Source organism: Amphiprion ocellaris, chromosome 10 (genome assembly GCF_022539595.1).
Source record: "Amphiprion ocellaris isolate individual 3 ecotype Okinawa chromosome 10, ASM2253959v1, whole genome shotgun sequence".
In the NCBI taxonomy this organism is placed as follows: Eukaryota; Metazoa; Chordata; class Actinopteri; family Pomacentridae; genus Amphiprion; species Amphiprion ocellaris.
The window spans coordinates 26,567,911-26,583,729 of record NC_072775.1 but is presented as its reverse complement, the minus strand read 5'-3'; the positions used below and the strand labels follow the sequence as shown (position 1 = coordinate 26,583,729).

Here is a 15,819-nt window from a genome sequence, read left to right as displayed (position 1 = left end):
AGGTCAAAAATGCTGGAAAACATAATGCTTAATAAAAAGTTTGAAATTTCAACCAGCCTTCATGTACTTCAATGCCCTGTTCACCTGAGGACAGTCATAGTATGAAGGTAACATTTTGTGTGGCTTCATTAAATATACTGAAGTTATTGTCCATAAAAAGTCAGCTGATTCTGTGGGGGTCGTGTGGGAAGCACTGATTGCCCTCTTAATATTATAATTTATTTGGTGAATTCTTGACTCCAAACTGATTAATTATTTGTCAAAATATTTGCAGACTAATTAAGTACTTGTCAAGTAACTGATTAATTGCAATTCTATTGTATACAGTTAGCTGCCTTTTGGTTCTCAACCAGGGGTCAGGTTAAAAGATGCATCTTAGGAGGTCATGAGATGATGAATGGAGCAGGAAGAGAGCTTTGTTACACAATTATTTTTTGATTTTTTTTTCAAATTCTTGCTATTTTGTGACAACACACACACACACACACACACACACACACACACACACACACACACATACACACACACACACAAAATATGTTGAGTATTAAATGAAACCACTCGCAGAGAATAAGGTGGATAAGCATCTGAAAAGTGACAAGAGCTCCAAAAACACTGCTTAAAGGTTGGGAGCCATGGCGCTAAACTTCTGCATAGCAATGTAAGTGTCACATCCACAGCTTAAGGCTGTGGCTGTGGTAGTGCGCTCTCCTCCCTCGGCCCTGCTCTCTCTCTCTCTCCTAGGTGTGTTCTTGGTGAAGCTGGCAGCAGGTGTGTTGCATGACAATCAACAGATGAGCTGCAGGTGGAAGCCGAGTAATTGGTCCTTGGGCGTCTCCATAAAAGCAGACTGCACGCGTCATTCAAAGCTGGACTGTTGTCTAATCTCCAGTCAGTACGGGGAGTAAAACTGTCTTTGCCACCAGCCTGTTAGACCTCTATTAATCCTGTTTTCTGTGTTTAGTGAAGCTGACTCCTGCCTGCTGTGTTCTGGGATCTTCAAGTCTGCTGGTCCTCCGCTCTGCCTTGGATTCTGTTCTAATGGAGGATTCCACCTCTCGCCACCTTTGTCTTGGGAACCACAGGCTGCATCTGGACGAAACACTCTGGGAGAAGTACCTACCTTCTATGAACTCTTGGACGCCAACAACTTTTCATGTGTGGAGTTCCTGAAAAAGGAGAGAGCTGGGAAAAGCCAGGCCAAGGACTGTATTCCTAGCTGTCAGTTAAGTTTCCAAGCCCTGGTATCACCAGACTATTAGTTTCATATTTTTGTACGTCAAATTATTACAATCTGCATTCTGTACTAAGTATTATTTGTCTTTTATGCTTTGCATAAATAGTTTGTAGTCTGGGGATTTCTGTTTAGGGTTAGTTTGAGTTAGGCTGGGTTAGTTCTTGTTCTGTTGTTTTCCTGCCTTGGTAATACCATATGTGGGTTAACCGTAGTTTAAGTTTTCATCCTCATGTAGTTATCCTCTGTACCACTAGTTGGCTCCTGGTTTTCTTGGTTTAGTTAGTTTCTGAGTTGGAGTTCTATTTCCGGTTCCTGTAAATCTGTTCTATTCGTAAATAAAGCATTGTTAAAAAGTCTTCTTGACTGCGGTCTCATTTCCTGCTCCTAAGCCTTTTTTGTACCTGCTGTAACAGTAAGATGTGATGTAAGATCTTATTCCACAAAGTATAACAATTCCATTTGTAAAATATGCATAAAAAGTACAATATTTGCCTCTGAAATATAATATAGTATAATGCAGAACAAAATGAAATAACTAGTGTTAAGTACAAATACCTCAATTGTACTTGTTCAAATATCAAACTTGACGGCTGCGTTATCTTGATTCTTAGCATAGAAACTGCTCCAAAAAATATTCTACAATTCCTACTATACAGCTTAAACAAATTTTCTTTTTTTGAATTCTCACTTCATTGTACAGTAAATAAAATTCAACAACCCCCAACTAGTAATGTACGGTTTCTATTAGAAATGTAAGCTCTCAAGTACAAATCAAGATTAAAAAACAAAACTTAATTTCATTGAAGTTCAACCTAAAACCACCAAAGAATCCCTGAAGTGAACATTTTCAGATTGTTCTGTTTTCTGCTCAGCAGTCAAACATCTGAGAAATGTTGAGTTTACCATCATGGAAAATATGCAGATATCCATGTCTAGGAAGCTGGTTACCAGTGAAGTTTGTGTATAAAAATTGACTTAAACAATTTTTTAGTAATCAAACTTTATTTATAGAGTACTTTTCATATAGTGAAAAATGCAACACAAAGTGCTGTACAACATTTAAAAACAGGAAAACCCATCCCTCCCTCCCTCCCTCCATATATACATACACTATATATTGCCAAAAGTATTTGCTCACCCATCCAAATAATCAGAATCAGGTGGTCCGATCACTTCTATGGCCACAGGTATATAAAATCAAGCACCTAGGCATGCAGACTGCTTTTACAAACATTTGTGAAAGAATGGCTCGCTCTCAGGAGCTCAGTGAATTCCAGCATGGAACTGTGATAGGATGCCACCTGTGCAACAAATCCAGTCATGACATTTCCTCACTCCTAAATATTCCACAGTCAACTGTCAGCTGTATTATAAGAAAGTGGAAGTGTGTGGGAATGACAGCAACTCAGCAACCAAGTAGTAGGCCACGTAAACTGATGGAGTGGGGTCAGCGGATGCTGAGGGGCATAGTGCCAAGAGGTCGCCAACTTTCTGCAGAGTCAATCGCTACAGACCTTCAAACTTCATGTGGCCTTCAGATTAGCTCAAGAACAGTGCTTCAGCAGAGAGCTTCATGGAATGGGTTTCCATGGCCGAGCAGCTGCATCCAAGCCATACATCACCAAGTGCAATGCAAAGTGTGGGATGCAGTGGTGTAAAGCATGCCGCCACTGGACTCTAGAGCAGAATCGTGCTTCTCCATCTGACAATCTGATGGACGAGTCTGGGTTTGGCAGTTGCCAGGAGAACCATACTTGTCGGACTGCATTGTGCCAAGTGTAAAGTTTGGTGGAGGGGGGATTATGGTGTGGGGTTGGTTTTCAGGAGCTGGGCTTGGCCCCTTAGTTCCAGTGAAAGGAACTCTGAATGCTTCAGCATACCAAGACATTTTGGACAATTCTATGCTCCCAACTTTGTGGGTACAGTTTGGAGCTGGCCCCTTCCTCTTCCAACATGACTGTGCACCAGTGCACAAAGCAAGGTCCATAAAGACATGGATGACAGAGTCTGGTGTGGATGAACTTGACTGGCCTGCACAGAGTCCTGACCTCAACCCGATAGAACACCTTTGGGATGAATTAGAGTGGAGACTGAGATCCAGGCCTTCTGGTCCAACATCAGTGTGTGACCTCACAAATGCACTTCTGGAAGAATGGTCAAAAATTCCCATAAACACACTCCTAAACCTTGTGGACAGCCTTCCCAGAAGAATTGATGCTGTTATAGCTGCAAAGGGTGGACCGATGTCATATTGAACCCTATGGATTAGGAATGGGATGTCACTTACGTTCACATGCGAGTCAAGGCAGGTGAGCGAATACTTTTGGCAATATAGTGTATATGCATGCAACTGCACAAGCACACACACACATGCATGCCCACACACACATACGCACGCTCACACTTACACAGACACACACACACACACACACACACTCTCACCACTGACTGTAGGGAGACATGGAATGGCACTGATGATTGTTGAAAACGCCTCCATTGGGGCCGTCCACACTGGGAGGAGTCGCAGGCCATGACCACCAGGGGTGCCGACACCCAGACCCCCTGACCCTGACAGACAGGGGGACCCCCACACCGAGGTGGGGGGGTCTCTGAGGCAACACTGGAGTTAAAAAACAAAAAATTTTAAACTAGAAGATAGAATAAAGGGCCTGTGAGATAAGTAAATGGTGGAAAGTTAAAAGAGTCAAAATACATAAGATAATAAATAGAGAATGATAAGAAAATAAGAAGGATTTAACAGGTTAGTTAAAAGCCTGATTAAAAATGTATGTTTTAACCTTCTTTTAAAAATATCGACAGTCTCTGCAGTCCGGAGGTTCTCCAGCAGGCTGTTCCACAGGTGGGGGCCATAGTGGCTGAATGCCGCCTTGCCGTGGGTTTTGGTTCTGGCTTGTGGTATGGATAAAAGGCCGGTGCCGGAGGACCTCAGGATCTGCGAGGGTCGATATGTTAAAAGGAGATCAGATAAATAAGAAGGTGCAAGGCCGTTAAGACTTTTAAAAATTAGTAAAAGAACCTTAAAATCAATCCTGAAGCGGACTGGGGAGCCAATGCAGCGACTTTAAAACTGGTGTAATGTGTTCCCACCCTCTGGTCCTCGTCAGCACGCGTGCGGCTGAGATTTGTAATAAATGGAGATTTAAAATACTCTTTTTGGGAAGACCAGAGAGCAGGGCATTACAGTGATCTAAACAAGAGGAGATAAAAGCATGCATTAGCACCTCCATGCTGGCCGGCCTGAGAGAGCTGTCAGTCAACTAATTATTTCAGACAGAACACTGTTCAGTTGACAAAATGGAAATCAATTGTTTTGCAGATAAAGATGCACCAATTTTAGTTTTTTTTAACAGGACTTGAATTTCAAAGTTTTTTGTGAATGATTAGCATCACATATCATTTCAGGGTTGATCATTCACATGTGTTTACTTCTATTGAATTTAGGTTGAAAGAAGAAAACATCTTCACTTGTTTACTGGTGGCCACAAGAGCTGTGTTTTATAAAAGAAACCCATTAATTTTTCATGAAGCAGCTTCAAGTGCTCCATGTGTGTAAAAAAAAAGAAAAAGGAACCCTAAGTATATTGTTTTCAGCTATCTTCATGCACAAATACAAGACTGTGAAGACATTTTCAAAATGTTTGACTAAAATATTTTCACACATAATTTGCAAGAATCCCACTGTTGATATGTGGTTGATGTATTATGTACCTCTCTGGAGGAAGAATCAGATGCACTCACTATTTTATGTAAAGAAGCTACGAAAATAAATCCTAAATAAGTCCTGTTATCATCTTGTGAATAAAATAACAGAGGAGGACAGCAGAAAAACATATTCTGCAGGACCTGATACTTTACTTCTTCAGTGTGTCAAATAAAAGAAGAAGAAAAAAAACTCTTTTGTGACATATGCAGTCAATTTGTTTAATTTTAAGTGGTCTCAAACCAACACCAGTGGTCAACCCACACTGGAAAAGACATACCTGAACCTAAACTGAAGACTCATTTTTTAGAATAGTGATATTTGGACTCCAGGGCTGCACGGTGTCTCTGTGGTTAGCACCATCACCTCAAAGATCAAAGATCCCTGGTTCGTGCCCCTTTCTGCATGGAGTTGTCATGGTATCCTGTGCATGCATGGGTTTTCTCCGGGTACTCCAGCTTCCTCTCACAGTCCAAAAAAACATGCTGAAGTTAACTGGTAACTTGAAATTGTCTATAGGTGTGAATGTGAGAGTGACTGTTTGTCTCTGTGTGTCGGCCTGTGATAGGCTGGTGTCCAGGTATCCCCTGCTTTCACACTAAGTCAACTGGGATAGGACCCAGGATGGATGGATAGATGGATGGATAGATATATATTGGGAAGCCATAATAAACCTGATGTGTAACCAAAGCTGCATGTACACACCATGATTTTAATTACAAATATTGTAAATACTTCTAAAAGCACCATAAAAATGAACAAACAAGGGTCACACTAAAAGATATCAACTCTGACCATGTAAATCTGTGGATGTTCTCAGTCATCCAGGTCATGATAAGTCTCAAGCAAGCATAAGTTATGGCAACTGGACTAACCTCGTGTGAGTCGAAAACGTTTCACCTCTCATCCAAGAGGCTTCTTCAGTTCTGAAAGCCTGGTGGGGAGTACCAGATATTTATCCACCAGGAGGGTGGTGGCAAAAACAAGTGGACAAAGACCCGAAACCAACAGACTCGTTAGGTGTTAATGTGAGTCGTTAGCCTTTGATGGGCGGTCGTTACCCCTCCCAGCCCTCTAGGAGGGTGGTTGGGGGTCACCTGACTGCAAGTGGGACAGATGGCTGCACCTCCTTGGGAGGGCTCTAAGAACGGCGTTGTAAGTGGGAGACAAGTGGTGTCTGAGGCCCCCTCCTCTGTTCAAAGATGGCTGTTCTAGTTTGACATGAATGGCTTCTTTTACCCCTCTCTCAAACCATCTGTCCTCTCTGGCTAGAATGCGCACCTTGTGGTCATCAAAGGAGTGCCCCTTCTCCTTGAGGTGGAGGTGGACTGCTGAGTCCTGGCCTGTGGTCGTGGCCCTCCTGTGTTGTGCCATGCGCTTGTGTAATGGCTGCTTAGTCTCTCCAATGTACAGGTCAGAGCATTCCTCATTGCACTGCACTGCGTACACCACATTGCTCTGTTTCTCCCTTGGAATTTTGTCCTTGGGATGGACCAGCTTTTGCCTCAGAGTGTTGCTGGGCTTGAAGTGTACTGGGATCTGGTGGGTGTTAAAGATCCTCCTGAGTTTTTCTGAAATTCCTGCCACATAGGGGATGACCATGTAGAACAAATAGAGGAACATAAAGTCGATTGATAGAAAACAGTCTCTGCAATTGTGGAATTATTCATGGAGCGATTAATTAAATATAGATGAGTGTTTTATGCTTGCTGTCCCTAAGATATAATTAATAAAACTTCCTACATTAGCACTGTCTTTGACTTATGGGCCTGTGAAACAATGCTCGGTGCGAGTTGTACGTCCTCGCTCAGCTATTGCTAATCACAGATGTATTATAAAGATCTTGACCCCTATTATAGTCATAATTCCTCCAGCAGCTCTGCAGGCCCATGATTGATTCCGTTCATCACACACTGAACACTGTCCATATTAGAGGAGCTGCATGACTGATCATTGTACGCACTGGCTGCTAGCCAGCAATGATAGAACCAATTATACCTACAACCCAGCCAATGGCCCTCCTTAACCTGTGAAAATGATGATCTGGCGCTAATGAAGTGAGTAAATTAGAAATGCCATCTGTTGCTGCCTCGCCTCCACATCCCTCATATGCTGTAGTTTTCAAGGACACTGTATTTAAAAAAAAAAGATGAATACTCTCACAGCCAATTATTTGACAGGACTAATGTACAAGAAAGCTATAATTAAATCTGAGTAGAGAATTTGAACATTTAGCATCCTGCTGTGCCCTCATTTTCACCTTGTTACTCCCATTTGCTTTTAAAATGGTTCAGGGTTGAAGAGAAAAGTTACACAGAAGCATAACTGCAGGCTGAGTCTGGCACAAGTTTATACAAGGTTAATAACAGGAGCCTGCAGTCATGCTGGTGGCTCTGTGATGTCTTGAGATAAATTCTAACATTCTGATCTTAGGAGGGTACATTTTCTTACAATTTCCATGCCAGATTAGCATGACAACAGGCTAACATAACCGTCATTCTGATGGAGTGATCTGCTGATAAGTTCCTTATTTAATCGAAGTATTGTTTGGTTCAAATTAATAAAATAGTGAAAAATGCCAATCACGAGACCTGCTCATTTCATAAAATTATAAAGTAATTCTATTTAAAGAGTTGCAAATCTTCACATTTAAGAGACTGGGACACCTGCTCCAGTCTATGTTTCAGCCGTAAAAAAATATTTTTTATCAGTTACATATTCATAGTTGTTTTATTTTTAAATGAAAAAAGCCCTTCCTGACCTACAAAAAGCTGAAATGTAACACTATATGATTGCTTTAACTACAATACACAAATCTATGAAGTCCTTACCTCTCTCTTCACCTACCACTTGCTGCAGCCCATCAGGTCTACTCTACAGCTCTAAAAGCACACCTCCCTAATGGGAAGTTGTAACATTGGAGTAATTCACTCTTACCTATTCAAGCTGGGACCCACTTCTGAAGAAAAATAATGATTTAGAAAGTCCCACCTGGCAAACTGACAGAATTGATTCCTTTGGTTTGTTATGTATGAAACCCTACAAGTCTGAGTCTGTCTTTGTGAGTCATTGGTACACTGCAGTTTCAAAGTAGAATTTCTGAAGCTATGGTGTTGGCTTGTTATTTCCTTTATGATGTGTCTTCCAGAATAAAAAGACCAGCTATAAAACCTGATTTCCAGTGGAGGAGGTGTTTAAATGATTTATAACGGTACATTTTTGTCAAGTACATCATTTGATTAATTATATCAGCTTTAAATAAATAAATAAATGTACAGTATGCAGTGGAGTAGAATTACTGTATAAAGTATATACACTACCAGTCAAAAGTTTGGACACACCTTCTCATTCAATGATTTTGACTTAATTATTTCATACATTGTAGATGAACACTGAAGACATCAAAACTATGAAAGAATCCATATCGAATTATGTTGTAAACAAAAATGTGTTAATCTTCAGTATTAATCTACAAAGTAGAAAATAATACAAATAAATAAAAAGCATTGGATGAGAAGGTGTGTCCAAACTTATGACTGGTAGTGTAGGATTAAAATGCACCTCTTAAATTTATTCTTAAGTACAGTACTTAACATATGCATTCTCACTAAATGTCTGTAGATTTAATGGCAATGATCCAATTGTGGGCTGCACAGTGACGTAGTGGTTAGCACTTTCGCCTTGCAGCAAGAAGGTCCCTGGTTCGCGTCCCGGCTTTCCCGGGATCTTTCTGCATGGAGTTTGCATGTTCTCCCTGTGCATGCGTGGGTTTTCTCCGGGTACTCCGGCTTCCTCCCACAGTCCAAAAATATGCTGAGGTTAATTGATTATTCTAAATTGCCCGTAGATGTGAATGTGTGAGTGCTTGTTTGTCTCTGTATGTAGCCCTGCGACAGACTGGCGACCTGTCTAGGGTGTCCCCTGCCTTCGCCCGAGTCAGCTGGGATAGGCTCCAGCCCCCCCCGCGACCCTAGTGAGGATTAAGCGGTGTATAGATAATGGATGGATGGATGGATGATCCAATTGTTCTTAAGACCACAAATGTCAACCTTGCGGTGGCGCTAGACAAACTACAGTGCAACACCCAAGTTATCACGATTTATCCATAAATGTCTGTTAAATCTGCTGAGATATTATACTGATCAGAAACCCAACACAGAAACATAATATGCTTACTTTTTTTCTCACTTGTTGGTGAAAATGACAACACCTTTTTTTGGGTGGGAGCAGGTTTATGTCAAAAACTCTAATCATCCATGGCTGTACAACAGACATAATCAATACAAATGATCCATAATAGCCACATTTTAAACATGCTAATAGCAAATCTTTTCATTTTTATAAACAGAATGTAAAGAATTCAAAATGGATCTTATCATGTAGAACAAATTACAAACGCAGTATGCATACAATAGGGTTTGAAGACATTGTGAATAAATTACAGACGGTACATTTCGTTAAAATGTAGTAAATCAAGCAAAGTAAATAAAACAAATCACATAATTATTGAGTGTCAAAGAGAATGCATTACTCTTACAGTCAGATTTAGCTCTCTGCCAGCATCATGGCATGTCACAGTTCTCAATGCACAGAAAAAAAAACATAAATTTGAGGTACAACAAAAGAGATCATTTCAGTTTCATCTGACTGATCACTTAACTGCATTTTTATGCACAATACAGACCATAATATATTAAGGACAAAATACACTGCGTTGTCCGTATTTTTCAGAAAGGCTATCAGTTTGAGTGGAAATTACTGATTGCTCTTTGCAGTTGATCTTGCAGTAGACTGGAGAATATTCATACCCAGCATTTTGATGAAGTACACATCAGGAGTGTCATGTTCTAATGAGGCAAACAAGCAACAAACAAGTTTGAAAAACTCTTCCTAGGCTGTCAGTCACGTCCCTCATTGCTTTCCTTTCACGTCAAAGACACCTCCTTGATCAAGAAGGTTTTGCTGGTATCTGTTCTCTGAACTTCTTGCATTGTAGGCATCTTTTTTCCCAACTTGCAAAAAAGAAAGAAATAAAGAAAAAACAAATAGACAGGCTGTAGTGAAAATTTTGTATTTTTGTCACGCTGCCTTTTACAGTGAACTTACATAGAAAAGGCGGCTACATTTTTGGTGCTTTTTTGTAAGGCTTTCCTGTGAAGCATAGAAATACAGAGGACTAAAGCACTAAAATAAACTAATACTCCTGATATTACCTGCAACCACTCAGATATCCATCCGAAGACAAACAGTTCATTATTCCATCAACTTAACGATCTATCATGATCAATGTGCCTAAGAAAGAATCCTGCTCGCTGACTTGTGGACAGCAGGGAGGAAACGTCAGCCAAGAGGCAAATTAAATTCACAGCTATTTGTTCATGAAAAGAAAATCAGGGGAGATTTTAATGTCGTCTGATGGAAAGTGTGAATGAGACGGAGTCTTATCTCTGCGGCTGTTCAGACAGTCACCAGTGATAACTGCAGAGAAGCTGCCTTTCCTTATGCTTCCAGATGGAGAGAATGACAGGCCATTTAGAAGAACAATGTGGAGGATTAAACTGGAAGGTGATGAGCAATGTTTCTTACTCTCTCACTCTCCTTAAAAATGGGAAAAAAGCCTGAGATCTTTTGAATCGCTCTTGCTGCTAACTATAAGTTGCTGGGAGCTAAAAGGGCTACGATGCATTCATTTTCCATACACTACTCCCAAAAAGAAATGGCAGTTTTGTGCAAAACTGTACCATTAAAGCACAGATTAAATACTGACCTTGCTCAGTTGTCAATGTCTGATATGTGGTTCTCTATCTGCAATATAAGAAAAAACTAGATTATCATATTAATCAGTGAAAAATACTAGCATTCATTTCTGTAAGTGGGCAACACAGATTTGCTTTTTCCACCAAACCTATATAAACTAAACAGTAAAATTGTCTTCATGGTGTTTAATGTACCACATGAAAAATTTTCCATAAAGCACCAATAGTAAAATATCAGAAAAATAGAAACAGAATAACAGAACAGACATAAACTAAAACAAATCATGAAATAAAATGATGTTTACAACACACAAAAAGACAGAAACAGATACACAGGCAACTAAAAGAAAAATAATTACATACAAAATCTCCTATGTACAGTAGAAGTAAGTACTTTTTCCATTGAAGAACAATGCAATACTTTATCTGTCTGCAGAGACCAACAAGTTTGAACATTTCACATCATCAGGAAATTAAGTGGAAATTAAGTCCGAAATCATGGGACAGAGTGTAAGATTTGACCGTGTTCAAATTTCTAAAAAGCTTCTTTAAAGATCTTCAAAAAATCACCAAGAGAAGTCAGCATTCAGAGGCAGCTAGATTTATTGTCAACAGAAAATCTAGGAGTAGTTGTTAGCAGTGATAACACCCTCAAGACAAACCAGAGATACTGAGCTGTGCATCGTCTTCTATGCTATGAGAGTTGGTCATTTTTCCACGCCTACTGGACGTATTTTTGATAGACAGTATTGACACCATTATAATTTTCTAAATCTATTGGTCATATCATGACATCAGGTTATCATATTTCACCACTAGCTCACACCCTGCAGAGGACATTAGGTTATCATTATGTCATGTTTTACAGAGAACATGCCCAGACATGTTCAGACTTTGCCCTAGTCTCCTGTGCACTTATCCCCATTACCTTTATGTATTGCTATGTGTATGATACACCTCTTTTAAAAGTTATATTGCCTTAAGTTTACACCATTATTGTTATGGTCCCTGCTCCTGTCCCTGTTCTTCTCTTTTCTTCTCCCTTCTTTCTTCCACCTTGTTCCTGTCTGTCATCAGTCTCTCCCTATTCTCACTCTCTCTGGTCTCTGTCCAGTATATCTCTCCCTCACTCGTCCCATGTCACCTCTCTCTCCTTGTGTTGTACCTCTGGCTCCCTCTGTCTGCATCTGTTGGTCTCTGTCTTTCTGCCTGTCTCACTCTCACTCACCCGCCTGCACTCCTGATTACTGCTATGTGAGTCACCTGCACTGATCAGCCCATTTACCTCACCTGTCTTCAGTTACACCACCACTATATAAACCCAGCTCAGTCACTTACTCCCCGTTGGACCATAGACTTCTGCATCTTGTGTCAACTGCCAACCTCCACAGCTTCATGGACTTAATTCTGCCCTTGTACTCCTGCTGGTTCCTGTTTAGTTCCCCACCTAGACTCACTTTCCCCCTTTTTTGGATTTCCACCTGTTTTGTTTTGTCTCAGCCTATGGTAACTCCGTCTCTGTCAGCCCCGGATTCCCTGAGCCTGCTTTCCTGCCCCTTCAGTCTAGTTTTTTCCTGTTGTGAGTATTCAGTTTTGTTGGATTGGTTTTAATTTATTCTTCTGCGAGTTTCTTGGTTTTCCCCTCTGTAGTTAATTTAGAGTTTTGTTGTATTTGTGGTCTTATCTGTTTTCTCAATTACGTTTGGTTTGTCACACACACAGTATCATCGAAACATCAGGCATGACTAGAACCTTCATTATTATGTAGTTCATACACGTCTTAATTCTATTTTTCAGTCTAATAGCATTTGCTGTAATTATATAATCTTTTACTATAGTATATTGCACCAAAAAATATTACACTACGGAAAGAGACTGAAGTCATCAGCAGAGAGGAATTGTTCGAGGGGCCAGAACATCTGCATCTCCTGACACTTCCATGTGCTAATGTCTTCTCCTCTGAGACATTATCTTTGAATCAATACAAGGAATTGGAGATTTTTAGTTTAGTCTAACTTTAATGCCAGTGGTATGTATTTATGAGAGTGCAACATTTATTTAGAGTGTGTCCTAAATGAGCAACTGAAAATGGTCAAGAAAAAATGCACTCTTTACCCATGTTTGAGAAACACTTACAAAAACTTCAGCAACTGGCTGTTTTCAGGAAATTATTTACCCTTTTTTAAAATCCCAAGATAGACTTGTAATCTGTTTTTAAACATTTATGCGACTCCCCAGCCTGAGGCTGTGTGTCTCAGAGAGGGAAGGAAAATCCAAGTGTTAAGACAGATGCTGCTAGTTTTGGTCTTTCATGGGTTATCGTAAAAACAAAAAAAAAAATCTTGGCATGTTTTGCAAGGATAAAAGGCATTAAAACATCTCTATACTTTCCAAACCATGGTATCAAAAAATGTTGCTTGGACATTTTACCAAAAGGTTTAACATTGGAACTGTAATTCTTTACAACTTTTCCTATATTATAATGGCAATTAGTAGAGAAACAGAAAAATGTAGTTTGCACCAGGGCACAGCTGATCCTTTGAAGGACAATTTGGTGACATTTGGTGAACAAACAATGTGCATTTACCAGCTGTTCGAAAGAACATCAGCTCACATGTTATTGTTGTTGTTGTTACGGAACCAGGCCAGCTGTTTCCCTCCTAAACAAAACTGTCTTCTGTCTATATACTTTATATTTATTGTACACGTAATATTAGAATGACATTAATCTCCTAATCCACCTTTCAGCTAGAAATGCTAATAAACATAATGTTCCCGAAATGTTCAACTAACTCTTTAACACTTGAGATTATATCTTTAATCGAATAAATGAACACGAGAACATGTTGAGTTAATGCAAACACACACACCGAAGTGAGCACACGGGAGACTACAGGAGCATCAAGGGACACGCATACATTGTAGACTCAGACTGTCAAACAAACAGTAACTGAGATGCAGACAGTACTTCGCCTTTATTTCAGAAATTGGAGAGCTCACTCACTCCTTGTTCAGACTGTACATTGCTACTTGGCCTGCTCACCATGTCGCTGGTGCCTTCATCTTCAAAGTCGTCTTCACCGCCGTCCGTCATCTCCCCTGCCTCGACCTCAGCCGTCCCCTCCACTTCCTCTCCACCGGAGTGGTCTGCTGCATCACCATGGAGACACTCACACACCTCCTCCTGTTTCCTCTGAATCTCTGGAAAAAGACATCAAGAGAGATTGAGAAGGACTGATGCTTAACATCAGAATAGATTTATTGTATATGCATCTTGTTTAAGAATAAAACTATCTGTCACTCAGCACAATTTAATATTTTCTGTATCACTCAATTCTCACTCCTCTTATCTAAATACCTAGTGAGCACCCTGTCTTTTATATGGATGTTCCTCCAGAAGACAGCTCTGCCCTCCCACTCCATCAAATCTTACCAGCATCAGAACGGTGTTGCCTCTCAATCTTCTCCAGCCTCCCCAGCAGTGAGTCGATCTTGGTCTTGATCTGTGATAGCTCCTTCTTGATTGTTAGGAGTTGGTCTGTCTTCACTGTAAGCATATATTAATAAATCTGAAGGCATAATTAATGTGTGTATATATACATACATATATACCTTTTTTTTAAAGAGACAGTTACAACACCGCCTGCACAGCTCAGACATTTCTCAATAATTGCGTTCTTTGTCAGGAATGTGGCTGAGACACAACTGGTGAATAGCTTAATATATCTCACCATGTTTTATTGCGGTGAGAAGACCAATTAGTGTGTGTGAGAGTGTGAGCAGTACAACAGCAACTGCTGAACATTTAAAATAAAATTGAATATTAATATATCATAATCATATGTTATTGTTGCCAACAATAAGAAAACTATATCCATTAACATAAACCTGATTTAGCTGGTTGAAGACCACTTAAAAAACAGGTGAAAACATAACAAAGACACTTAACTCTTGTAAACTTGTAGCAGACACATTTGGAGTCATGTTTGTGGGCAATTTACAAGTGATATCCAATGTTCTGTCAGATCGGTTGTGGGGAAATATATCATTACCCAAACTGGAAGCCTGTTGTAATCTTCCATCATAGTTTTACAATTAATGTTTCAGCTTCTTTTGGGCATTGTTGACCTATTACCAACATTTCAAATGGCTCACTTTTGATTTTACCTAGACATTAAGTCATTTAGATAGTCGGGTTAAACCAGTCTTGACCACAAACAATTAATTGATTAATAGTTTAGAATAATGCTGTAATAACTGCTATGAAAAAGCAATTACTCAAGAAAAAAACATCACTAGTTTCAGTGCCCTACATGAGAGGATATTCAGTTCTTTGTTGACCTCTATAAATTTTTATAGAGGTCTGGAGAAATCTGGAGATTTTAATAGTAAACCTATGAAAGTTGTGGTAGTACATGTTATACAAAATTTAATATATTAACTGATCAAAACAATTCTGCTGCAATTTTGATGAGCTGCTTTTCTTCATCTTGTATAACTGTCAATTTGACATCATTTTGGACTGTTGCTTTGCAAATAATAATGAAGCTCAATGAGCTGTCCGATTGTGATCATGTTTTTTCAGTGCCATCATTCCTAGACAGCAGCATTTACTTTGGTGAGTATATAATCATGTTGGGATATAATCATGTTCATTTCAACAGAGCAGGGAAAAGAGAGCAAACAGGAACAAAATGGGACAAAGAAAACATACGTTTAGGGCCAGTGATGGAAGAGCCGACATTGAGTGCTCGGGAAGAGGAGGAGGAGGAGGAGGAAGAGGAAGAACAGGCCCTGACTGGAAAAGAGGATTTGGCTCTGCGTGTGGATGGGACAACTAGTCGTGACCGTTTGATGGGGATCACAGCTCGGGTCGGGGGCACAACACGGCCGTGGTACTCAAAGAGTCTGAAGACACAATAATAAGGATCCAGTAATAGAAATGTTCAAAATGTACTATAGTACAGAGAAACACAATTTTTTAAAAAAGGGAAAAGAAAAGTGTTTTTTTTCCCCCAAAAGTCAGTTAAATGTTATTCAAGCAAGAAGAAATGCACTTTAAAGACATGCTGCAAAACATGTCTGAATGACAGAGGCACATACTG

General features: G+C 39.9%; 1 protein-coding gene across 6 annotated transcripts in view; it reads right to left on the bottom strand.

Moving 5' to 3' along the window:
* Nucleotides 1-9,159: 9,159 nt before the first annotated feature.
* The window catches only part of LOC111565535 (RNA-binding Raly-like protein), a 46,503-nt gene continuing 39,843 nt past the window's right edge, over nucleotides 9,160-15,819 (bottom strand). For 4 of the 6 annotated variants that reach the window (XM_023265649.3, XM_023265648.3, XM_035946130.2 and 1 more), the window contains 5 exons: nucleotides 15,429-15,622; nucleotides 14,148-14,261; nucleotides 13,758-13,915; nucleotides 10,726-10,763; nucleotides 9,161-9,970 (listed from right to left, as the gene is read on the bottom strand). In XM_023265649.3, coding sequence (XP_023121417.2) covers nucleotides 10,731-10,763; nucleotides 13,758-13,915; nucleotides 14,148-14,261; nucleotides 15,429-15,622 — 499 coding nt within the window. In that variant the 3' untranslated portion in view covers nucleotides 9,161-9,970; nucleotides 10,726-10,730. Of the gene's footprint in view, nucleotides 9,971-10,725; nucleotides 10,764-13,757; nucleotides 13,916-14,147; nucleotides 14,262-15,428; nucleotides 15,623-15,819 lie in introns of all 6 variants that reach the window. The other 2 variants (XM_035946131.2, XM_035946132.2) reach the window with 2 other exon arrangements.